The 20,891-nt window shown below is 41.8% G+C and overlaps 1 protein-coding gene across 1 annotated transcript; it reads left to right on the forward strand.

Moving 5' to 3' along the window:
- The first annotated feature begins 425 nt into the window (after nt 1–425).
- LOC135547207 (peptidyl-prolyl cis-trans isomerase G-like) lies at nt 426–7,191 on the forward strand. Its single transcript, XM_064975983.1, has 13 exons — nt 426–546; nt 993–1,069; nt 1,176–1,250; nt 1,355–1,462; nt 1,555–1,599; nt 1,679–1,766; nt 2,163–2,192; nt 2,338–2,477; nt 4,162–4,360; nt 4,460–4,636; nt 4,742–4,823; nt 4,921–5,066; nt 5,300–7,191. The coding sequence occupies exons 2-13, from the start codon at nt 1,009–1,011 to the stop codon at nt 6,336–6,338; spliced, it is 2,190 nt and encodes a 729-aa protein (XP_064832055.1). The 5' UTR covers nt 426–546; nt 993–1,008; the 3' UTR covers nt 6,339–7,191.
- Nucleotides 7,192–20,891: the final 13,700 nt, after the last annotated feature.

Consider the following 20,891-nt stretch of genomic DNA (forward strand, 5'->3'; position numbering starts at 1 on the left):
ATGTAGCGCTCAAAAGTGCACCCGACTTGATGTTCTTCTTTATCAATATAGTAGCTACCACGGCGCTTTTCCATTTCAAACAAGTGCGCACTCTTTCCCCCGGATTTCTCGATTTCTTGAAGCGTGACCACTGCCGTACTTGTTTCAATATACTGTACCTTTTACCATAATCCATGAGCAAGTACCTAATGTAAATAACACGTAAACACCTGTGTCCCTTAGTTTATGTACTCTACATAAGCAGCAGGTAAACAATAACGGAAGACATTTAAAAATATATATTTGATCAAAAATGTTTGCGTTTGCATTATGAGTGATCATCATAATAACGGACAACACCAGCCAGATGTACCAAAGCTCGCACGTATGAAAGGCCGTCTTCTGCGCGCCGACTGGCGCATCTTTTTTACCCAAAATGCACTGACTTTTCCTGTCGCGCCATCTTTAGAAAACATTGTGGAGGAAGCGCTGAATGAAACTCGATTTCACCTTGTTGAGGAGAACTACCGTGAGAGATTGGCCTCAGTTGACCAACTGAGCTAATTTGTAGGTCAACTCTCTAATATTTCCGCTATTGTGAGTTATGTCAATTTTGAAATAGCGGTGAATCCGAAAGAAAGACGGAGATGTAATCGTTGCATTAAGTACCTGCTAACGTTAACAGTAGCTAGTAGTTTTAGCAGCGTAGCTACTTGCAGGCCATAATCCGCAAAACGACTAACTAGAATGAAAATGACGTTTTAGTTTACATTGTTTCGTCTAGATATTCACGTTATTTCATTAATGTTGATAAAGCGTGTTTTTAAATCAGTTAACCTTAACTATCTAGTCATGTTTTTGATACACCATGGTCCTAATGCCAATGAATGAATACGCTATATTAGCCTCCGCTTTTAGTTAGAGATGGGTGTTATGTTTGTAAACAACTAACGTTAGCTAGCTATCGAGCTAAGTTACGCTCGCTAACTAACCGCAAAACACGTTGGTTTCAGCTACAGAAGTTTGATAATGGGAATAAAAGTTCAGCGTCCACGCTGCTTTTTTGACATTGGCATCAGCAACGTGCTGGGTAAGAATGCAACGTTTTTCCATTTTGAGCTTACCACCAGTTAATCATATATCTGAAATTTAGAGATGCTTTACTAAAACGTACATAAACCTGGTTTCTCTTGCAGTTGGCAGAGTTGTGGTAGAATTGTTTTCTGACGTCTGCCCCAAAACATGTGAGAACTTTCGATGCCTCTGCACAGGTAATTGACTTTCTCTTGTCTTTGTACACTAATTTCAAACCATCTTTAGATGATGCACATATTGCCTTCTCTGTTTTGACTAAACCTTTACTTTTTTTGTGTAGGTGAGAAAGGAATTGGAAAAGGTACACAAAAACCTCTGCATTACAAAGGATGCCTATTCCACAGAATTGTGAAGGACTTCATGATTCAAGGAGGAGACTTCAGTGAAGGTATATTAAATACGTGTTTGCCTCAAACAACCAAAACGTAGAAATGTTTTATTTGCAGATATTCACATTTCTGTATTCCTTCTGTACATCAGGCAATGGAAAAGGAGGGGAATCTATCTATGGAGGATTCTTTGAAGGTAGGACTCTACAGATTTAGTTTAATATTCTAATCATAACCAGCCTCAAGGACTATCTAATGGCCTGTTTGTTTCTCAGATGAAAGCTTCTCTGTCAAACATAACAAGGAGTACCTCCTGTCAATGGCAAACAGGGGTAAAGATACCAATGGATCCCAGTTTTTCATGTAAGTATATCAATGTTTTAAGGGCCTTGCTACTATCAAATAAATTTTTATTGGTCACATACACATGTCTAGCAGATGTTATTGCGGGTGTAGCGAAAAACGTGTGTTTCTAGCTCCAACAGTGTAGTAATATCTAACTGTTTCATAACAATGCACACATCTAAAGTAAAGGAATGGAATTAAGAATATATAAATATTTGGGTGAGCAATGTCGGAGTGGTATGGACTCAAATACAGTCAAATTGAATGTAATACATTATATACATATGAGATGAGTAATGCAACATTTATGAGTTGGTCATTCATAAATCTAGCATCTTGAGTGACTCAAAACCTACATTTCTTTTGGCTCATTCTAATCTTCTGCTCCATTTTTTTTGTTATCCTGGAATACAGAACAACAAAACCCACACCGCACTTGGATGGGTAATTATAATATTCTGACAAGCATTGCAACTTAGTTCGACAATCTGTATCTGATTGGATGGTCTTTTGATAATAAGAGCATGTTAGATAAATAGCGATCTGTTCTTAATTTTCACTTGTTATAACTTGCTGATTTTTATTCTAGTGTCCATGTGGTTTTTGGCCAAGTGATCTCTGGCCAAGAGGTTGTTCAGACAATGGAGAGTCAAAAGACAGATACTGGCAGTAGACCATACTCTGAAGTGAAAGTTATGAACTGTGGAGAGCTAATTCCAAAATCAAAAGGTTCGTAGGATTCCCAAAAATTGGCAAGGTGTTTTAAACTCATTGTTTTAGATTGGAGACCTTGGACTGTGTTATCGTCAGGATCATAGCTTTGGAAGGTATCCTTAGCACTTACAGTACCAGTCAAAAGTTGACACACCTACTCATTCAAGGGTTTTCTTTATTTTTACCGTACTTTTACGTTCTACGTTGTAGAATAATAGTGAAGACATCAAAATGATGAAATAACACATGGAATCATGTAGTAACCAAAACAATTGTTAAACAAATCTAAATATATTTGAAATTCTTCAAAGTAGCCACCTTTTGCCTTGATGACAGATTTTCACACTCTTGGCTTTTTCTCAACCAGCTTCACCTGGAATGTTTTTCCAACAGTATTGAAGGAGTTCCCACATATGCTGAACACTTGTTGGCTGCTTTTCCTTCACTCTGTGGTCCAATTCATCCTAAACCATCTCAATTAGGTTGAGGTCGGGTGATTGTGGAGGCCAGGTCATCTGATGCAGCACTCATCACTCCTTATTGGTCAAATAGCCCTTACAATGCCTGGAGGTGTGTTTGTGGTCATTGTCCTGTTGAAAAACAAATGATAGTCCCACTAAGCGCAAACCAGATAGGATGGCGTATTGCTGCAGAATGCTGTGGTAGCCATGCTAGTTAAGTGTGCCTTGAATTCTAAATAACTCACTGACAGTGTCACCAGCAAAGCACCCACTCACCATCACACCTCCTCCTCCATGCTTCACTGTGGGAACCTCGCATGCGGAGATCATCCGTTCACCTACTCTGTGTCTCACAAAGACATGGCGTTTGGAACCAAAAATCTCAAATTTAGTCTCATCAGACCAAAGGACAGATTTCCACCTGTCTAATGGCTGTCGCTCGTGTTTCTTGGCCCAAGCAAGTCTCTTCTTCTCATTGGTGTCCTTTAGTAGTGGTTTCTTTGCAGCAATTCGACCATGAAGGCCTGATTCATGTAGCCTCTGAACAGTTGATATTGAGATATGTCTGTTACTTGAACTCTGTGAAGCATTTATTTGGGCTGCAATTTCTGAGGCTGGTAACAAATGAACTTATTCTCTGCAGCAGAGGTAACTCTGGGTCTTCCTTTTCTGTGGTGGTCCTCACAAGAGCCAGTTTCATCATAGCTCTTGATTGTTTTTGCGACTGCACTTAATTTTCCTCATTGACTGACCTTCGTCTTAAAGTAACGATGGACTGTCACTTTGCTTATTTGAGCTGTTCTTGCCATAATATGGACTTGGTCTTTTACCAAATAGGGCTGTCTTCTGTATACCCCCTACCATGTCACAACTAATTGGCTCAAACACATTAAGAAGGAATTCAATTCCACAAATGTATTTTTATCAAGGCACACCTGTTATTTAAAATGCATTCCAGGTGACTACCTCATGAAGCTGGTCGAGAGAATGCCAAGAGCATGCAAGGCAAAGGGTGGTTACTTTGAAGAATCTAAAATAGAAAATATATTTTGATTTTGTTTAACACTTTTTTTGGGGGGGTTACTACATGATTCCATGTGTTACTTCATCGTTTTGATGTCTTCACTATTATTCTACAATCTAGAAAATTTAAAAAATAAAGAAAAACCCTTGAATGAGTAGGTGTGTCCCAACTTTTGACTGGTGCTGTATGTTAACTGTCCTCTACCATTTTACAGCCAAGAAAGAAGAGAAGAAAAGACTGAAGGCCGTCTCCAGTGGCAGCGACAGCTCAAGTGACTCTGACAGTTCTGACGACGACTCTTCTGAATCTGAGGGTGAATCTGATAAGGAATCCAAGAAACGGAAGAAGAGGCACAAGAAAGAGTCCAAGAAAAAGAAGGACAAGAAACAGAAGAAGAAGAAAGATAAAAAAAAGTTTGTAGTGACTGTTATAATGTGTTCCGTAGCATGTGAACTCTTAACAACCGCCTTCATTAGAGCGTAGGTTTTAAGTCTGGTCTGTAATGTCTGTAGGTCTGAGGCTGGCAGTGGTGATGAGAAAGAGGAAGAGGTTACGTCTACGGTACGGCCAGAGGAAATCCCTGTTATCCCAGAAAATAGTTTCCTTATGAGGAGAAGTCCTCAGCAGCAAAAAGAAGAGTTTGGAAAGGAGAGGGGAAAAAAGAGGGAGAGGGAAAGGCCTAGGGAGAGGTGAGTTTATGGACAAGACGGAACAACATTCCAGTTCATTCTGAACCTTTACAACTGGGAACAACAGTATATTCATGGAAATGCGTTTTTTTTTTTTTTTTGCAGAATGTTTCATTGTCAGTCAGCATATCAGAGGAGCCTTCTGATGACAAGATCAGGCAGGACGATTAAAGGCAGAGGTCCAAGAGTAAGTGCACTGTCAAGCAAGTACGGTACTATCATCATACAGTTTCTGCAAAACACGGGTCTAGAAAGTTAATGGTAATTTATTATCTTTCTTGTAGCGGTACCGAACTCCGTCACACTCCAGGTCGAGGTCAAGGGACCGTTACCAGCGTAGTGAGACTCCTCCACACTGGCGCCATGAGATGCAGCGTGCACAAAGGGCACCAAGAGCATCCAGCGGAGACCGTTGGATAAAGGGTGACAAGTAAGTACTACTTTTTTAGTATTTTAACTGCCGGTGCTGGACTGATCAGGCTGTTGAAGTATATAGCAGCTTATTCTTATCTAGTTAAGCAGCTTCCCAAGTATTGGCTAATTTATTCTACTGCCAAAGGTTATCATCAGCCAAGGGCCCGTTATTTTAAGGTGTCTTCAAAGTCTCAACTTGGATTCTGCGTTTTCTGTGAGGGTGATTTTACTCTGTATTTATATTTGTAGGGGTGACATGACAGAGGACAAGAATGAGAGTGGCATAGCTCCAAGAGGAAGAGAGAGGAAGACCTCTGAAAACAAGCATGAACACGCTGCTGAAATACAGAGTAAAAACCGAGAGGAGAAGAAAGGTCGCTCCCATAGATCCAAGAGCAAAGAAAAGGACACTTTTAAAACTGAAGACAAGCACAACAAACACAAGGCAAAGAAGGCCACATCTCGAAGCCACAGTAAGAGCAAAGAGAAAAGTGGTCGGTCCAAAAGCAGAGAGAGGGATCAGAAACATAGCAAAGGGGATGATAAGAGGGGCCGCCTAAGAAGCAAGGACCGAAACCTCAAAGAAAAAGCCACAGAGTCTGGAACTCAAGACAGTGTTAGAAGTAAAGAACACTCTAAATCCACTGAGGCTGACAAGAACCGAGAGGAGACCAAAGGAAGAAATGGTGAGAAGCTTAAGGCAAAGTCTAGAAGCAAGGAGAGGAACTCAGGAAAGGACAGAAACCGATCTCTCAGCAGAAGCAGGGACATGGGGAGACATGTCTCATCTCGAGACAAAGAGCAAGGACGGGACAGAGAGCGAGGTAGGGAGCGCAGTAAGAGCAATGAAAGACGGCGCCACAGAGAGAGAGAGGACAAAAGGAGAGGTAGATCCAAGAGCCGAGACCGGACAAGGAGTCCAGACAAGGTTAAGAGCAGAGACTCCCGTAGAGGCAGGCGCTCCAGGAGTAAGAGCAACAATCGAGACCATAGCAAAGACGGTTCATCTCATCAGAGGAAGAACAGAGACAGTGAAGACACTCACAGACGAAGGAGGTCCAAGAGCAGCAACTCTGAGAGTGAAGGGGAGGGCAAAGGGAAGGACAGGGGTAGAAAGAGCCCCATCTCCAAGAAGAAAAGGGGGGGAAGCCCAGAAAAGGAGTCCTCTCACAAGTCCAAAGACACAGGGAAAAGCCCTGAGCGGAATCAAAAGTCAAAGAGCCAAGAGAAGGATAAGAACCACAGCAAGAAAAAGAAGTTCAGCTCAAGTTCTGATGACTGTGATTAGTCCAGTAAATGTTCACTCTTGTCCATCATCGAAATGAAACATTCGCACGTTTATACCTAATAATGTGTGTGGGTGGTTCTGCTGTAAAACGATTTTAGACAAATACTACAACCGATCCAATTCTGGAACATTTGTACAATTTAAGATTTCAAAAGTCTTGACAGCTAGGAGACATTTTTTTTTGGGGGGGGGGGGGGGGTCAGTCAGACAAATTTTTACAAATGTTGGAAATGTCATGTGCATTGAGGGTTTAGTGGTGAAATGGCTGAACATGTGACTGTTGGAAGGAACTTTTGACAATAAAAAGTTTGTCAGGTTTAAGGATTATTTTTACTTTTTTTGTTGTCTGGTACCGAGGGGTCATGTTATTCCAGTGTGATAATTGTAATGGAAGGGATGAGTTTGATGTCCTGTGTTGTTCTTTCTGGCCTTAATGCCTGACTTAACTAATATTACATGGATACATCACCAGTATGACTAATCATATGGTTATTTTTTAAGTGTTTGCATTACCAACTGTCACATTTGTCACTGAACATACTGTAAGTGCTACATATAAAACTGTCTGACTTAAGTGTATGTCAGTAGAGAAGGCTCAATTTGATTTGAAGGGCTGATTATTAAAATGGTTGTGGTGTTAGATAATTAAAAAAAAAAAAAAAAAAAAAGTTACCTGGCTGTTTCAGGGAATTCTAACTTTTTCCTAACCTCAGTCAGAAAATGAATTCGGAACTGACACATTGCTTTTTGTATTATTGTATGCATTTTTATTTTTTTTTAGACGTGCTTATGTTCAGACCCAGCTTTTAAAATGTAAAAAAAATAAAACATCTCCCCCTTAGGTGTAACTGCATTGCTGTGGTGTTCCATTGTGTTAGTTCATACTGGTGTTACATTCCTCGCCATGACTTTCCTTTGAACTATAAATGAAAACCACTGGCTTTGTGTAAACAATCAGAGTTCAATATTCCCTAATGAAACATCTGCTTTGAAATAAAAGGATATGGTTAAAATGTTTGTTTTATTGCCTATAGATTGTTTATCATGTTTAACAGAAGTGACAATTGATACAATAGATATAGAGAACATTGATGAATCACATTTTTAATCTGGTGGAGTGGTTCATGGGAGAGAGGGGAAGGGGGGATGAATGAGCGAATTGGAAGCTGTATTAAAATGAAACTACCCTGGTCCCAGATCTGTGCTTTATCCAACTCTGACTATTGTTATGCAGGTACAGATCTAGGACCGGGCTATCAGTATTGTTTCCCAATTTGTGCACTAGTTTTATTTGAACTGTGTATATTCAGTAGTGTAATGTGCTTAAGTAGTTTTTTTGGGTATCTATACTGTACTATTTATAGTTTTGACAACTTTTGCTTATACTCCACTATATTCCTAAAGAAAATAATGTACTTTCTACTCCAAACATTTCCCTGACACCCAAAAGTATTCGTTACATTTTGAATGCTTAACAGGACAGGATAATTGTTCAATTTATGCACTTAAAGAGAAAATCCCTGGTCATCCCTACTGCATCTGATTTGGTGGACTCACTAAACACAAATGCTTTGTAAATTATGTATTGAGTTTTAGTGTGCCCCTGGCCATCTGTAAACAAAGAAAACAAGAAATCGTGCCGTCTGGTTTGCTTAATATAATGAATTTGAAATTATTGTTACTTTTGATACTTAAGTATATTTTAGCAATTACATTTACTTTTGATACTTAAGTATATTTAAAACCAAATAAAGGTAGACTTTTACTCTAGTATTTTAATGGGTGACTTTTACCTGAGTACTTTTACCTGAGTTACTTGAGTCCTTTTCTATTAAGGTATCTTTACTTTTACTCAAGTTTGACAATTTGTTACTTTTTCCACCACTGTATATTCTCAAAACGAAACAAAAAATTAAAATTTCAGAGACATTGGTTACTATCACTATCTCTACATTCCCATAATTCTGAGATGAGTCATCTTGGAGCACTGAAAAGGACAGCAATCATAACACTGTGTCAGTCAACAACCTGCCTATCAAGTTTCTTTTTTTGTATGTGCAATAAATTACTAAATGGTCTTATATCATAAATGCTTATTACTTTTTTAGATTTTAATTCCATTGGTTTATTTTTCTAATCATGCTTTACCTGACCATGGCTGCGTTCACACAGGCAGCCCAATACTGATCTTTTTTCTACTAATTGTTCTTTTGACAAATTACATCAGATCTTTCAGAGCTGATTTGATTGGTCAACAGACCAATTAGTGGAAGAAAAAAAATATGTGTAAATGCAGCCCATGTTGCTCTTTTCAACAGATCTTTACCATGTGAATCCAAGTTTTTTTCTTGGATTGCTGAATATACCACGTCTCGTTCAGCACCTTGACGTCCTGAGATCTACTGCTGACGTAATTGGGCATCTGGACACCAATGTTATCTTGAACCAAGTAACTTGGTCTCACTCCTCCAAAGATGGGGCCAAGACCACCTCCAATTCCCTCCCTGACAGCTTTGTGGTGTAAGTATTGTATGTCTTGATCACATTCTTTGCATACTGCTGGATCTGCTTCTCCACAGTCACTACAGCCCCTGGTTTGATTCCAGGCTGTATCACATCCGGCCGTAATCGGGAGTCCTATAGGGCGGCGCACAATTGGCCCAGTGTCGTCTGGGTTTGGCCAGGGTAGGCCGTCATTGTAAATAAGGCTTTGTTCTTAACTGACTTATCTGTCAAGGGCTTTCTGGTTCTTTGCTTCTGTTCTTGTCTCTGAAATAACAAATACAGTGTCATTATGATAATGGAACACTTTGTTAGTAACTTAGACTTATTCCTTGATAAATATTCATTCAGAGTTGAATTTGGTGAGAATAATATTTTGAGCTTGCGATTGACCCCTTGCTTGTGGTAGGGTGCACATGTCATACCATGGCTTCTCTGTGTGAGGCAACGGAGTCCAGCATAGCCATCTCCTTCTGCTGCTGTGCCATTGAGCAATAATAGCCTTTGCAATGAGCTCCTCCTCATTGTCTGTCTGCCCCTGCTGTTGTGGAGCCAATTTCTTCATGATCCTCTCCCTGGGCATTTGGACCTCTCTTAGGAGGGAGAAGAGGCTTAGCAAATCTATGCCCATGACACTTTCAGAATTGTAAGACAACTGTTGACTAGTGATGCCAAAGATATATATTTATTTTTGTGGTACTTCAAATGTTTTCTCATGTGATTTCCTTTTTCAATCATTTTCTACCTCACCTGAACATCTCTTCCTCTTTATCTTTCCTTAACTTCATCATTTTCTGTTATGCATTTGAAAAAAGCCTCCTGCGCTCCCCCTCCATCTCTTGCTTTTGTGCCTCTACTGCTCTAATGAGATCTCTGTTAAGAGAGATGCCTCTTTAAGTACAAATGCAGGATTCATTATTACAACTCCATGAATCTTGTGTAATATTGCTCTAGTGAGTAAGACATTTGAACATTGATTACATCCTTAATACCTTAACATGTGAGCTTTCATGGTATTTCTCTGCTGCCCTTCTTTCTTTTGCTCCTGCATGCCTTGCTCCCACAGAAAAATTTTAGTCACGGGAGTTCCTCTGCCTCTTTTTTGTCTTCCAGCTTCTCCCGTTCTCTTATCTATTTCATGTTCCCTAGCCCTAATAGGGATGAGACAATTCATCATACTAAACCATTGAAAGCATTCAGTCTATTCTTATTTGAACTATGTTTAAATTCATTTGACTTCATGGTAGAGTATTTGGTAGTCTATGACATAGATATTCAATTAAATGACTGCTAACAGGTTGTTAGGCTTCAATGAGACTTACTAGAGATGGGTCGTTTGCGAACGAGTCGGCTCTAAGAGAAAGCCCTTGTAGGTGAACGTTGGGAGCCGGCTCGCATATCAGAAGAGCTGAATCTATTAAAAAATATATAAAAAATTAAGATATTAATAATCAACAGATTTAAATGAATAGAATTAACTAATTCAAAGAAAGAAAAAGTCAATATAAGCCTAAATGCTCAAGCGCACACATTTGTTCTGACTGTCTGCTCAGACTAACAGCCTCACCTGTTGTTCCTGTCAATCAGACAAGCAGTGTCAACCAATGAACCAAAAATGCGTGAGGGAGAGCCGAGCCAACTCACTCACAGTTGCACACTTAGCAGCCCAGGAGAGAGAGGAAGGACAGCTGGACAATGAGTTGGAAGCCCAGTAGCATTTGCATTTGAAAAGGTTCGATGTGAACACTGAAATGGTCTATTCATTCATTTTCAGTAGACTCTTATCTAGAGCAACGTATAGTGGTGAGTGTATACATTTTCATACTAGTTCCCCTGTGGGAATCAAACCCACAATCCTAGTACTTCAAATCCTATGCTCTACCAACTGAGCCACATCCTCACAAACTACTTGACGTCTCGGTGTACTGAATTACTGTGTTTGTGCATTGTTTTTCTTCATGGTGGTGGAATGTCTGCAAGTGACCTCAGGTTCAAAGCCTCTCATTATTTGGACGCTTCCTTTAGACTCTCCTTGTATTTATTCTCCTGGTTCAAACTACTTGAATTCGGAGCCATTCGGCTTCGGGAAAAACAGTGACTTGTCCATCAACAGCATGCAATGGAAGAAACGAAAAAACATCAACAGTGTTATGGTCATGGTATAACAATGATGTTATGCTGTGGTATGCTCTGCATAGTTATTGCTTTAATATTTGTACATTTATGTTTCTAGAGCCATACTGCAATTGAGCTTCGATTCACGTTTAGCTGGAGTATTTGGCTGTTTTGGCTTCCAGAGCCAATTCTCCATCAAAACAGAACATGTAAAATCCTTCGACTTTAAGGAGCGTTTATAATTAGCCTAGTGCTTGTGTAACAGTACTCTTCTTGCGTTGTATACCCCCCCCCCCATGGAGTGCACAACAAATATTTACCAAAAAAAAGCTGGATCTTATGTGTGATGTTCGAATAACATTTACAAACAAATTTATATAAATCACCACTTGGTAGGATAAAAATCACGTTTGACGTACAGTGCTTTGCAACCAACAACTTACCGCTAGTTTGGTGCTGAAACTGAAACATCCTCCCTTGCAAGCAAGCTACGCAAACCAGCCAATAAGATGCCATGTTGAGTAGGTGAAGGCTGATCATCACTTGATTTCCCTGAATTTACAAGCTACTAAAAAATCAAAAGGTACTCGAGGCTATTGGAAATTAAACAATACACTTCTTAAAGTTACTGATCTCATTGAAAACATCAAAAAAGAAAAGACTCAAGGGTCATGGAAGTCGATGGGAATTTTTCAAACATAAAGTCAGAGTGGTAGCCATTAAACGAGCCAAAGAGCTGATGCAATTAAAGAACAATAGAGTAAAGGAGATGATGAGCAAGCTTGACAGTTTTCTAAAGAAAGACAATTATCTGAAGAAGAGGAGTCTGTGTTCAGGTCTTTACAACTAGAATTAGAACAGACTTACACGGATCTGGCAAAGGGCACATTTGTAAGGTCAAGAGCCAAATGGTTTGAAGAGGGGGAAAAAACACTAGTTACTTTTCTGCACTTGAAAAGAGAAACTACAAAAGAAAATCTATAACTGCACTCAAAATTAACAATGTTTTATGCAAAGATCCCATTATAATATCATCATTTGTCAATTCCTTTTATGAAAACCTTTACAACTCTCAATTTCAGGAAGATGGTTGTGAAAGTTACATTTGCCACATTCAGAATTGTGTCCCTGTAGTTGAGGATGATTTCCACTCAGTTTGCGATTCACCTGTGTCAATTGGAGAAATTAGGGAGGCTCTGAATTCAATGAAAAAAGGGAAATCACCTGGCCCCGATGGCCTGTCAGTTGAATTCTATAGACAGTTTTGGGAGTTACTAGGAGTTACTAGAAGACCCGATTTTCAATATGTTTCAAGATTGCATTAAAAAAGGGGAAATGGTCTCCACTATGAAACAGGGCCTTATTCCACTGATTCCGAAGCCTGATAAAGACCCTTCTCTCATTGACAATTGGAGACCAATTACTTTATTAAATACTGATTACAAATTGATTGCCCTGGTTTATGCCAAAAGATTAAAGAAAGGAATAGATACCATTTTAAATGAGACTTAAACAGGATTTATGACGGGCCGTCACATAAGCTCTAACATTCGTTTAGTCTTGGACCTTGTAGATTATTCAGATGCAATTGACTCAGATGCGGTAGTCCTATTTCTGGACCTCTGTAAAGCCTTTGACACAATTGAACATGAATTTCTCTTTAGGTATCTTAAACTTTTTGGATTTGGTGAACATTTTATTACAGTAATTTGCATGTTTTACAAAGATATAAATAGTTCTGTGCTACTAAACCTTAATACTTCCAAAAGATTTAGTATCAACAGAAGTGTACGACAGGGATGCCCAATTTCGCCATTTTTATTCATTTTGGTTGTGGAACTTCTATCTCTAGATATTCTGAATGATGCAAATTTGTATGGCTGAACCATTTTTAACAAAGAAATCAAAATTTCCCAACTGGCTGATGATACTACTATTTTCTTAAGAGACAAAGACCAGGTCACACATTTTTTTATTTTTTTTATTTCACCTTTATTTAACCAGGTAGGCTAGTTGAGAACAAGTTCTCATTTGCAACTGCGACCTGGCCAAGATAAAGCTTAGCAGTGTGAGCAGACAACACAGAGTTACACATGGAGTAAACAATTAACAAGTCAATAACACAGTACAAAAAAGGCGAGTCTATATACATTGTGTGCAAAAGGCATGAGGAGGTAGGCGAATAATTACAACCTTGCAGATTAGCACTGGAGTGATAAATGAGCAGATGGTCATGTACAGGTAGAGATATTGGTGTGCAAAAGAGCAGAAAAGTAAATAAATAAAAACAGTATGGGGATGAGGTAGGTGAAAATGGGTGGGTTATTTACCAATAGACTATGTACAGCTGCAGCGATCGGTTAGCTGCTCAGATAGCACGTTTGAAGTTGGTGAGGGAGATAAAAGTCTCCAACTTCAGGGATTTTTGCAATTCGTTCCAGTCACAGGCAGCAGAGTACTGGAACGAAAGGTGGCCAAATGAGGAGTTGGCTTTAGGGATGATCAGTGAGATACACCTGCTGGAGCGCGTGCTACGGATGGGTGTTGCCATCGTGACCAGTGAACTGAGATAAGGCGGAGCTTTACCTAGCATGGACTTGTAGATGACCTGGAGCCAGTGGGTCTGGCGACGAATATGTAGCGAGGGCCAGCCGACTAGAGCATACAAGTCGCAGTGGTGGGTGGTATAAGGTGCTTTAGTGACAAAACGGATGGCACTGTGATAAACTGCATCCAGTTTGCTGAGTAGAGTGTTGGAGGCAATTTTGTAGATGACATCGCCGATGTCGAGGATCGGTAGGATAGTCAGTTTTACTAGGGTAAGTTTGGCGGCATGAGTGAAGGAGGCTTTGTTGCGGAATAGAAAGCCGACTCTTGATTTGATTTTCGATTGGAGATGTTTGATATGAGTCTGGAAGGAGAGTTTACAGTCTAGCCAGGCACCTAGGTACTTATAGGTGTCCACATATTCAAGGTCGGAACCATCCAGGGTGGTGATGCTCGTCGGGCATGCGGGTGCAGGCAGCGATCGGTTGAAAAGCATGCATTTGGTTTTACTAGCGTTTAAGAGCAGTTGGAGGCCACGGAAGGAGTGTTGTATGGCATTGAAGCTCGTTTGGAGGTTAGATAGCACAGTGTCCAAGGACGGGCCGGAAGTATATAGAATGGTGTCGTCTGCGTAGAGGTGGATCAGGGAATCGCCCGCAGCAAGAGCAACATCATTGATATATACAGAGAAAAGAGTCGGCCCGAGAATTGAACCCTGTGGCACCCCCATAGAGACTGCCAGAGGACCGGACAGCATGCCCCCCAATTTGACACACTGAACTCTGTCTGCAAAGTAATTGGTGAACCAGGCAAGGCAGTCATCCGAAAAACCGAGGCTACTGAGTCTGCCGATAAGAATATGGTGATTGACAGAGTCGAAAGCCTTGGCAAGGTCGATGAAGACGGCTGCACAGTACTGTCTTTTATCGATGGCGGTTATGATATCGTTTAGTACCTTGAGTGTGGCTGAGGTGCACCCGTGACCGGCTCGGAAACCAGATTGCACAGCGGAGAAGGTACGGTGGGATTCGAGATGGTCAGTGACCTGTTTGTTGACTTGGCTTTCGAAGACCTTAGATAGGCAGGGCAGGATGGATATAGGTCTGTAACAGTTTGGGTCCAGGGTGTCTCTCCCTTTGAAGAGGGGGATGACTGCAGCAGCTTTCCAATCCTTGGGGATCTCAGACGATATGAGAGAGAGGTTGAACAGGCTGGTAATAGGGGTTGCGACAATGGCAGCGGATAGTTTCAGAAATAGAGGGTCCAGATTGTCAAGCCCAGCTGATTTGTACGGGTCCAGGTTTTGCAGCTCTTTCAGAACATCTGCTATCTGGATTTAGGTAAAGGAGAACCTGGAAGGGCTTGGGCGAGAAGCTGCGGTGGGGGCGGAGCTGTTGGCCGATGTTGGAGTAGCCAGGCGGAAGGCATGGCCAGCCGTTGAGAAATGCTTGTTGAAGTTTTCGATAATCATGGATTTATCGGTGGTGACCGTGTTACCTAGCCTCAGTGCAGTGGGCAGCTGGGAGGAGGTGCTCTTGTTCTCCATGGACTTCACAGTGTCCCAGAACTTTTTGGAGTTGGAGCTACAGGATGCAAACTTCTGCCTGAAGAAGCTGGCCTTAGCTTTCCTGACTGACTGCGTGTATTGGTTCCTGACTTCCCTGAACAGTTGCATATCGCGGGGACTATTCGATGTTATTGCAGTCCGCCACAGGATGTTTTTGTGCTGGTCGAGGGCAGTCAGGTCTGGAGTGAACCAAGGGCTGTATCTGTTCTTGGTTCTGCATTTTTTGAACGGAGCATGCTTATCTAAAATGGTGAGGAAGTTACTTTTAAAGAATGACCAGGCATCCTCAACTGACGGGATGAGGTCAATGTCCTTCCAGGATACCCGGGCCATGTCGATTAGGAAGGCCTGCTCACAGAAGTGTTTTAGGGAGCGTTTGACAGTGATGAGGGGTGGTCGTTTGACTGCAGCTCCGTAGCGGATACAGGCAATGAGGCAGTGATCGCTGAGATCCTGGTTGAAGACAGCGGAGGTGTATCTGGAGGGCCAGTTGGTCAGGATGACGTCTATGAGGGTGCCCTTGTTTACAGAGTTAGGGTTGTACCTGGTGGGTTCCTTGATGATTTGCGTGAGATTGAGGGCATCTAGCTTAGATTGTAGGACTGCCGGGGTGTTAAGCATATCCCAGTTTAGGTCACCTAAAAGAACAAACTCTGAGGCTAGATGGGGGGCGATCAATTCACAAATGGTGTCCAGGGCACAGCTGGGAGCTGAGGGGGGTCAGTAGCAGGCGGCAACAGTGAGAGACTTATTTCTGGAGAGAGTAATTTTCAAAATTAGTAGTTCGAACTGTTTGGGTATGGACCTGGAAAGTATGACATTACTTTGCAGGCTATCTCTGCAGTAGACTGCAACTCCTCCCCCTTTGGCAGTTCTATCTTGACGGAAGATGTTATAGTTGGGTATGGAAATCTCAGAATTTTTGGTGGCCTTCCTGAGCCAGGACTCAGACACGGCAAGGACATCAGGGTTAGCAGAGTGTGCTAAAGCGGTGAGTAAAACAAACTTAGGGAGGAGGCTTCTGATGTTGACATGCATGAAACCAAGGCTTTTTCGATCACAGAAGTCAACAAATGAGGGTGCCTGGGGACATGCAGGGCCTGGGTTTACCTCCACATCACCCGCGGAACAGAGAAGGAGTAGTATGAGGGTGCGGCTAAAGGCTATCAAAACTGGTCGCCTAGAGCATTGGGGACAGAGAATAAGAGGAGCAGGTTTCTGGGCATGGTAGAATATATTCAGGGCATAATGCGCAGACAGGGGTATGCCCTTAATGCTATAACTGCATTTTCTATTGCATCAGGATTAAAACTGAATGTTTCTAAATGTGAAATTTTATGTTTATTTGACTCTGATGATAAAGAAATTGAAAATATTCCTGTAAAGGACTATGTTAAATATTTAGGAATACATCTGTCAAAAAAACCACTTAGTCAGACAACATATGAATTTCTCTCCTAAAATTTAAGAGAACTAAAAATACATTTAATAATTGGCTACAAAGAGATCTTTCTATACTTGTGAGAGTACTTCTGTCCAAGGCAGAGGGACTGTCTCGTTTTGTGTACCCCTCATTATCGTTATGTGTAAATCCAGCTACTTGTAAAGAGATCAATAAGAACTTTCTTGACTTCATCTGGAAAAATAAGCCTCACAAACTAAAAAAATATGTCCTTTCTAACCAAAGAGCTGAAGGCGGTCTAGAAGTGTTGGACTTTGTTGACACAAATAACACTTTCAAGATAAACTGGTTGAAAACATGTTTGCTCAATACTGATTCAATATGGTATTTCATTCCAAATAATGTGTTTAATAAATTGGGAGGTTCTTCAATTTTTACTGAAATGTAATTATATTCCTGAAAGATTACCTGCTAAATTGGCTAGGTTTCACCAACAAGCTTTACTGGCCTGGAAAATATGTTTCCTGCACAATTTTTCCCCTCATAAAGCTTTTTTGTGGAATAATTCAGACATAACTGTAAGGAATAAGTCATTGTTCTACCCCAGCTGGCATGAGAGGAATATTGACTTTGTCCTTGATATTTTTGACAACAAGGGTAATATTCTCACATATGGACAATTTACTTGAGAAATCTTGTTGTAATAAATATATAAGACAAATTCTTCATTCACAAAACCAACTTACACCGAGAGGAAAGTGTTTCTGGAACATGCTTATTCCTGACATTGTCTGGAAAAATGCATGGTTAAGACCTTACAAATACTGTATACCAAACAAAGTTAAGGAAGTGCACTTCAACATTTTGCATAAGATATATCCATGTAATTCTATGATGTCCAAATTTGTGGCTATTGATGATATCTGCGTTTTCCGTTGTTCTTTGAATGTAAATATGTGTCCGAATTTTGTGAAAACCTTGCAAAGTACTTATTTACCATGATGAACACTGCCTATAATTTTAACATAAAATATATAATATGTTACTATTGCAATGATAACAAAACCACTGAAATTATTGTTCATTTTTTAAATTCTCATTGCTAAAAACTTTATACACAAACAGGAATTATTTGAAGAATCTTCTGCAGACCAGAAGTCTATGCACACTAGTTCAAGAGGCTCAGTTGTTATTATGCTCTCAAGAGGAGCTCTTGCTTCCGGATCAGGAGTCTTGCTCACGACGCATCTCCTGCAGCACATCACATATGCTTTAACCTCCCTCTCCAGGCCATGCCAGAAGAACCTCTGTCTAGTCAGGTAGACTGTTCTCTGTTGGCCCTGGTGCCCAGCTTCATCATGGGCACCCTTCAACACCATTGCTTTCATGGAGGCTGGAATCACATACAGATACGTTTTCCTCTTTGTAAACACATTCTTCAAAACACGATACAGTGTACCCATCTTCATGGTCAACTTGTCCCAACTTCTGAGAAGACACAAAACCTAAAACACTCTCATGGGCACGCTCTCTCCGGTCTTCTCCCCCTCTCCACAAAGAAGATCACTCTGCTGATCACGTTGTCATCACGCTGCTTACTTATCAGTAGATTGCTCGGTCTGCTCTGATGGCATATCAACCTGTGGAAGCTGTGGCAACAGCAGTGCATTGGAGCCTTCTTCACCCACCCAGGACCTGGGTGAATGAAGAACAGCTGCAACTTCATGTCTTGATAAAGCACCAGATGGGGGAGTCAACAGTAGCCTGACAGCTAATGACCACTTCGTTGGAGTCAGAGGCTTTGTGGCTGGACCAGCGAAACACATCTTGCACTGTCTGTGCGCACAGCATTAGCTTCAGCTAGTAAGGTCTCGTACGGGACCCTTGTCAGGCGATGGAGTGCACTGGGTCGTACGAAGGGTTCTCTGCTCAAAGCATCTGCAACAACATTTATATTTCCAGGGATGTACTTGATGTCAAACTTGTACGGTGCCAGCTTGGCGACCCATCTCTGTTCACAAGCATCAAGCTTCGCTTTGGTCAGAATGTATGTCAAGGGATTATTATCCGTCCATACCGTGAACTGCTGTCCCCGTACCCAGTGGTGGAACTTGTCACAGATAGCCCATTTCATGGCAAAGAACTCGAGCCTGTGCGCAGGATACCTCGACTGCGCATAACTGAGGGACTTGCTCGCGAAGGCTGTAGGTCTCGCTGTAGCTCCCTGTTCCTGCACCCGGGGCAGCACAGCACCTAAGCCGTTGCTGGACGCATCCACCGAGAGTAGAAAGGGTTTGTCGAAGTTGGGGTGGGCCAACAAAACCTGGTCCAGTAAAGGCTTGCTTTAGCTGGAATAAGGCAGGTGTGCATTCTGTTGTCCCATCGGCAGCCGTCAACTTCCTGACAGGTGAGCGTCGCTGCTTTTTCCAGCGTGGAGCCTTTGTGTCCAGTAGTCAATCCAAAGAGAGGCTTTGCGATAGTCGAGCAACCTTCAATGAACTGTTGATAATACACCACCATCCCAAGGAATGACCTCAGTGCCATCTTTCATCAGATCAGCTTCTGTTACTCCTGTAATGGCCCTCACCTTCTCAGGGTCTGGAGCTACACCATCCGCACTAATGATATGCCCCAGAAACTTCACAGACCTCTGCAGAAAGTTGCACTTTTTTGGCACCAACTTCAGGTTGTGAGCCTTGAGACGCTCAAAAACCATTTCCAGGCGCTGTATAGCCAGATCTTCAGTGGACGCATAGACCAAGACATTGGCAAGGTAACACAGCAGGCTAAGAAAGTTCTGATCCCCAAAGACGTTTAGCATCATCCTCATAAAGGTTGCAGGACTATTACATAACCCCTGTGGCATATGATTGTATTCATACAATCCAAATTGCGATGTAAAATCTGTGAATCTCCAGTCATCCTCATGCACTTCCACATTGTAGTAGCCAGAGGTAAGGTCCATTGTCGAGAAAAAGGCATTTCCACCTATAGCAGTCAACACGTCAGCCTGGTGAGGGAGTGGGTGGGCGTCTTTGATGATGCGAGCATTAAGCAAATGAAAATCAGTCCAGAGTCTCAGGTCTCCAGACTTCTTCCATACAAGGACAAGGGGAGAGGCAAACTCACTACTAGACTTCCTTATGATTTCACATTCTTCCATCTCATTCAATGCTTGTTTGAGCTTCTCATTATGATTTTGTGAAAGGCGTCGGTAGGGCATCCGAAAGCGTTTCTCATCACTCAGTTGAATGCGGTGAAGACATCCGGAAGCTTTTCCACAATCCAGCTTGTGCCTGGAAAGAATGGACTGGTACTCAGCTATGAGCTGGATGAGTTTCTTCTTACCAGCAGGAGACACTTGACAGGAATCGACATCAATATCAGTCAAACCTAAGTCACATAAGACCACAGGACTGCTTGAACTGTCAGGTCCGTCAGTATCGTGAAGTTGGCTGGAACCGTCATCAGTCAGTGTCAAGTCATCTTAGCAGTCAGTGAATATATCAGCCGTTCTCTGCACTTGCTGCTGTAAAGCTGCTGATGAACCATCATTCACACACGAACAGTCAAAGTCCTCTAGAGCCATGCAAGGAAAGACATCGGCTAGAGTGGCGTTTCGTCTCAATGTCACTGTCTTCTGAGAAGGGTTTATCACTCTAACAGGGAGCCACCCAACCCCCGCAATAGAGCTACTGTCCTCCCTACCAGTATTGACCTTGGTGTTGACCTTGAACTGCTGGGCTCAATGAGAACAGAGTGTTTCGTTGTCTGCCCCAGACTAAGTGCTTCTGCATAGGCTCTAGAGTCACAGCCCGTTTTAGTCTCACAGTTCCAACTGTGTCAGGTACTTCACTGTCTCAATCTCTCCACATTAGCCATCATGTCGATTAGCTTGCTCTCCTCACCCCCGTCACGCACAGGAGTATAAACCCTCTTTCAGAGATCTCCATTAATCTTCAAGTGGCGAATCAAGTGCTTTAGGAGATTGCTGCCCAAGATGAGGTCATCACTCTGGCCTTCAACCACCAGTGTAGGCACGGCAACTCTACATCCGTACACCTCCATCTCCAGCTCACATACTCCCAAAGGCCTCGTCTTCAACCCACCACAACCAACCAAGACTACCTCTGTAGGACTCAATGATGGACTTTTCAACACTCCTGCATGCAACAGTTCAGGTAAGACCCTAGAACTCAAGGTACAAGCCATGGACCCACTGTCAAGCATAGCTCTCACTTCCACTTCTCCTCCTATTAACACCTTGGCATAGAATATATCACCATATGGGGAAAGTTTCTGTGTGTTCTGCATTATGATACTCTTCTCAGTCTCCATTTCATCACAAACACTTTTATATACAGACTCCAAATCAACAGCTCTCACCGATGGGGACTCTACAAAAGGCCCAACACTCTCC

Source organism: Oncorhynchus masou, chromosome 10 (assembly GCF_036934945.1).
Source record: "Oncorhynchus masou masou isolate Uvic2021 chromosome 10, UVic_Omas_1.1, whole genome shotgun sequence".
Taxonomy (NCBI): Eukaryota; Metazoa; Chordata; class Actinopteri; order Salmoniformes; family Salmonidae; genus Oncorhynchus; species Oncorhynchus masou.

Bases quoted from the DNA above. Each gene is read 5' to 3' on its own strand.
- LOC135547207 (XM_064975983.1), top strand. From the start codon at position 1,009: ATGGGAATAAAAGTTCAGCGTCCACGCTGCTTTTTTGACATTGGCATC. The intron at 1,070-1,175 runs GTAAGAATGCAA...TTTCTCTTGCAG, and splicing joins TGGCATCAGCAACGTGCTGG to TTGGCAGAGTTGTGGTAGAA. The intron at 1,767-2,162 runs GTAAGTATATCA...CCTGGAATACAG, and splicing joins AATGGATCCCAGTTTTTCAT to AACAACAAAACCCACACCGC.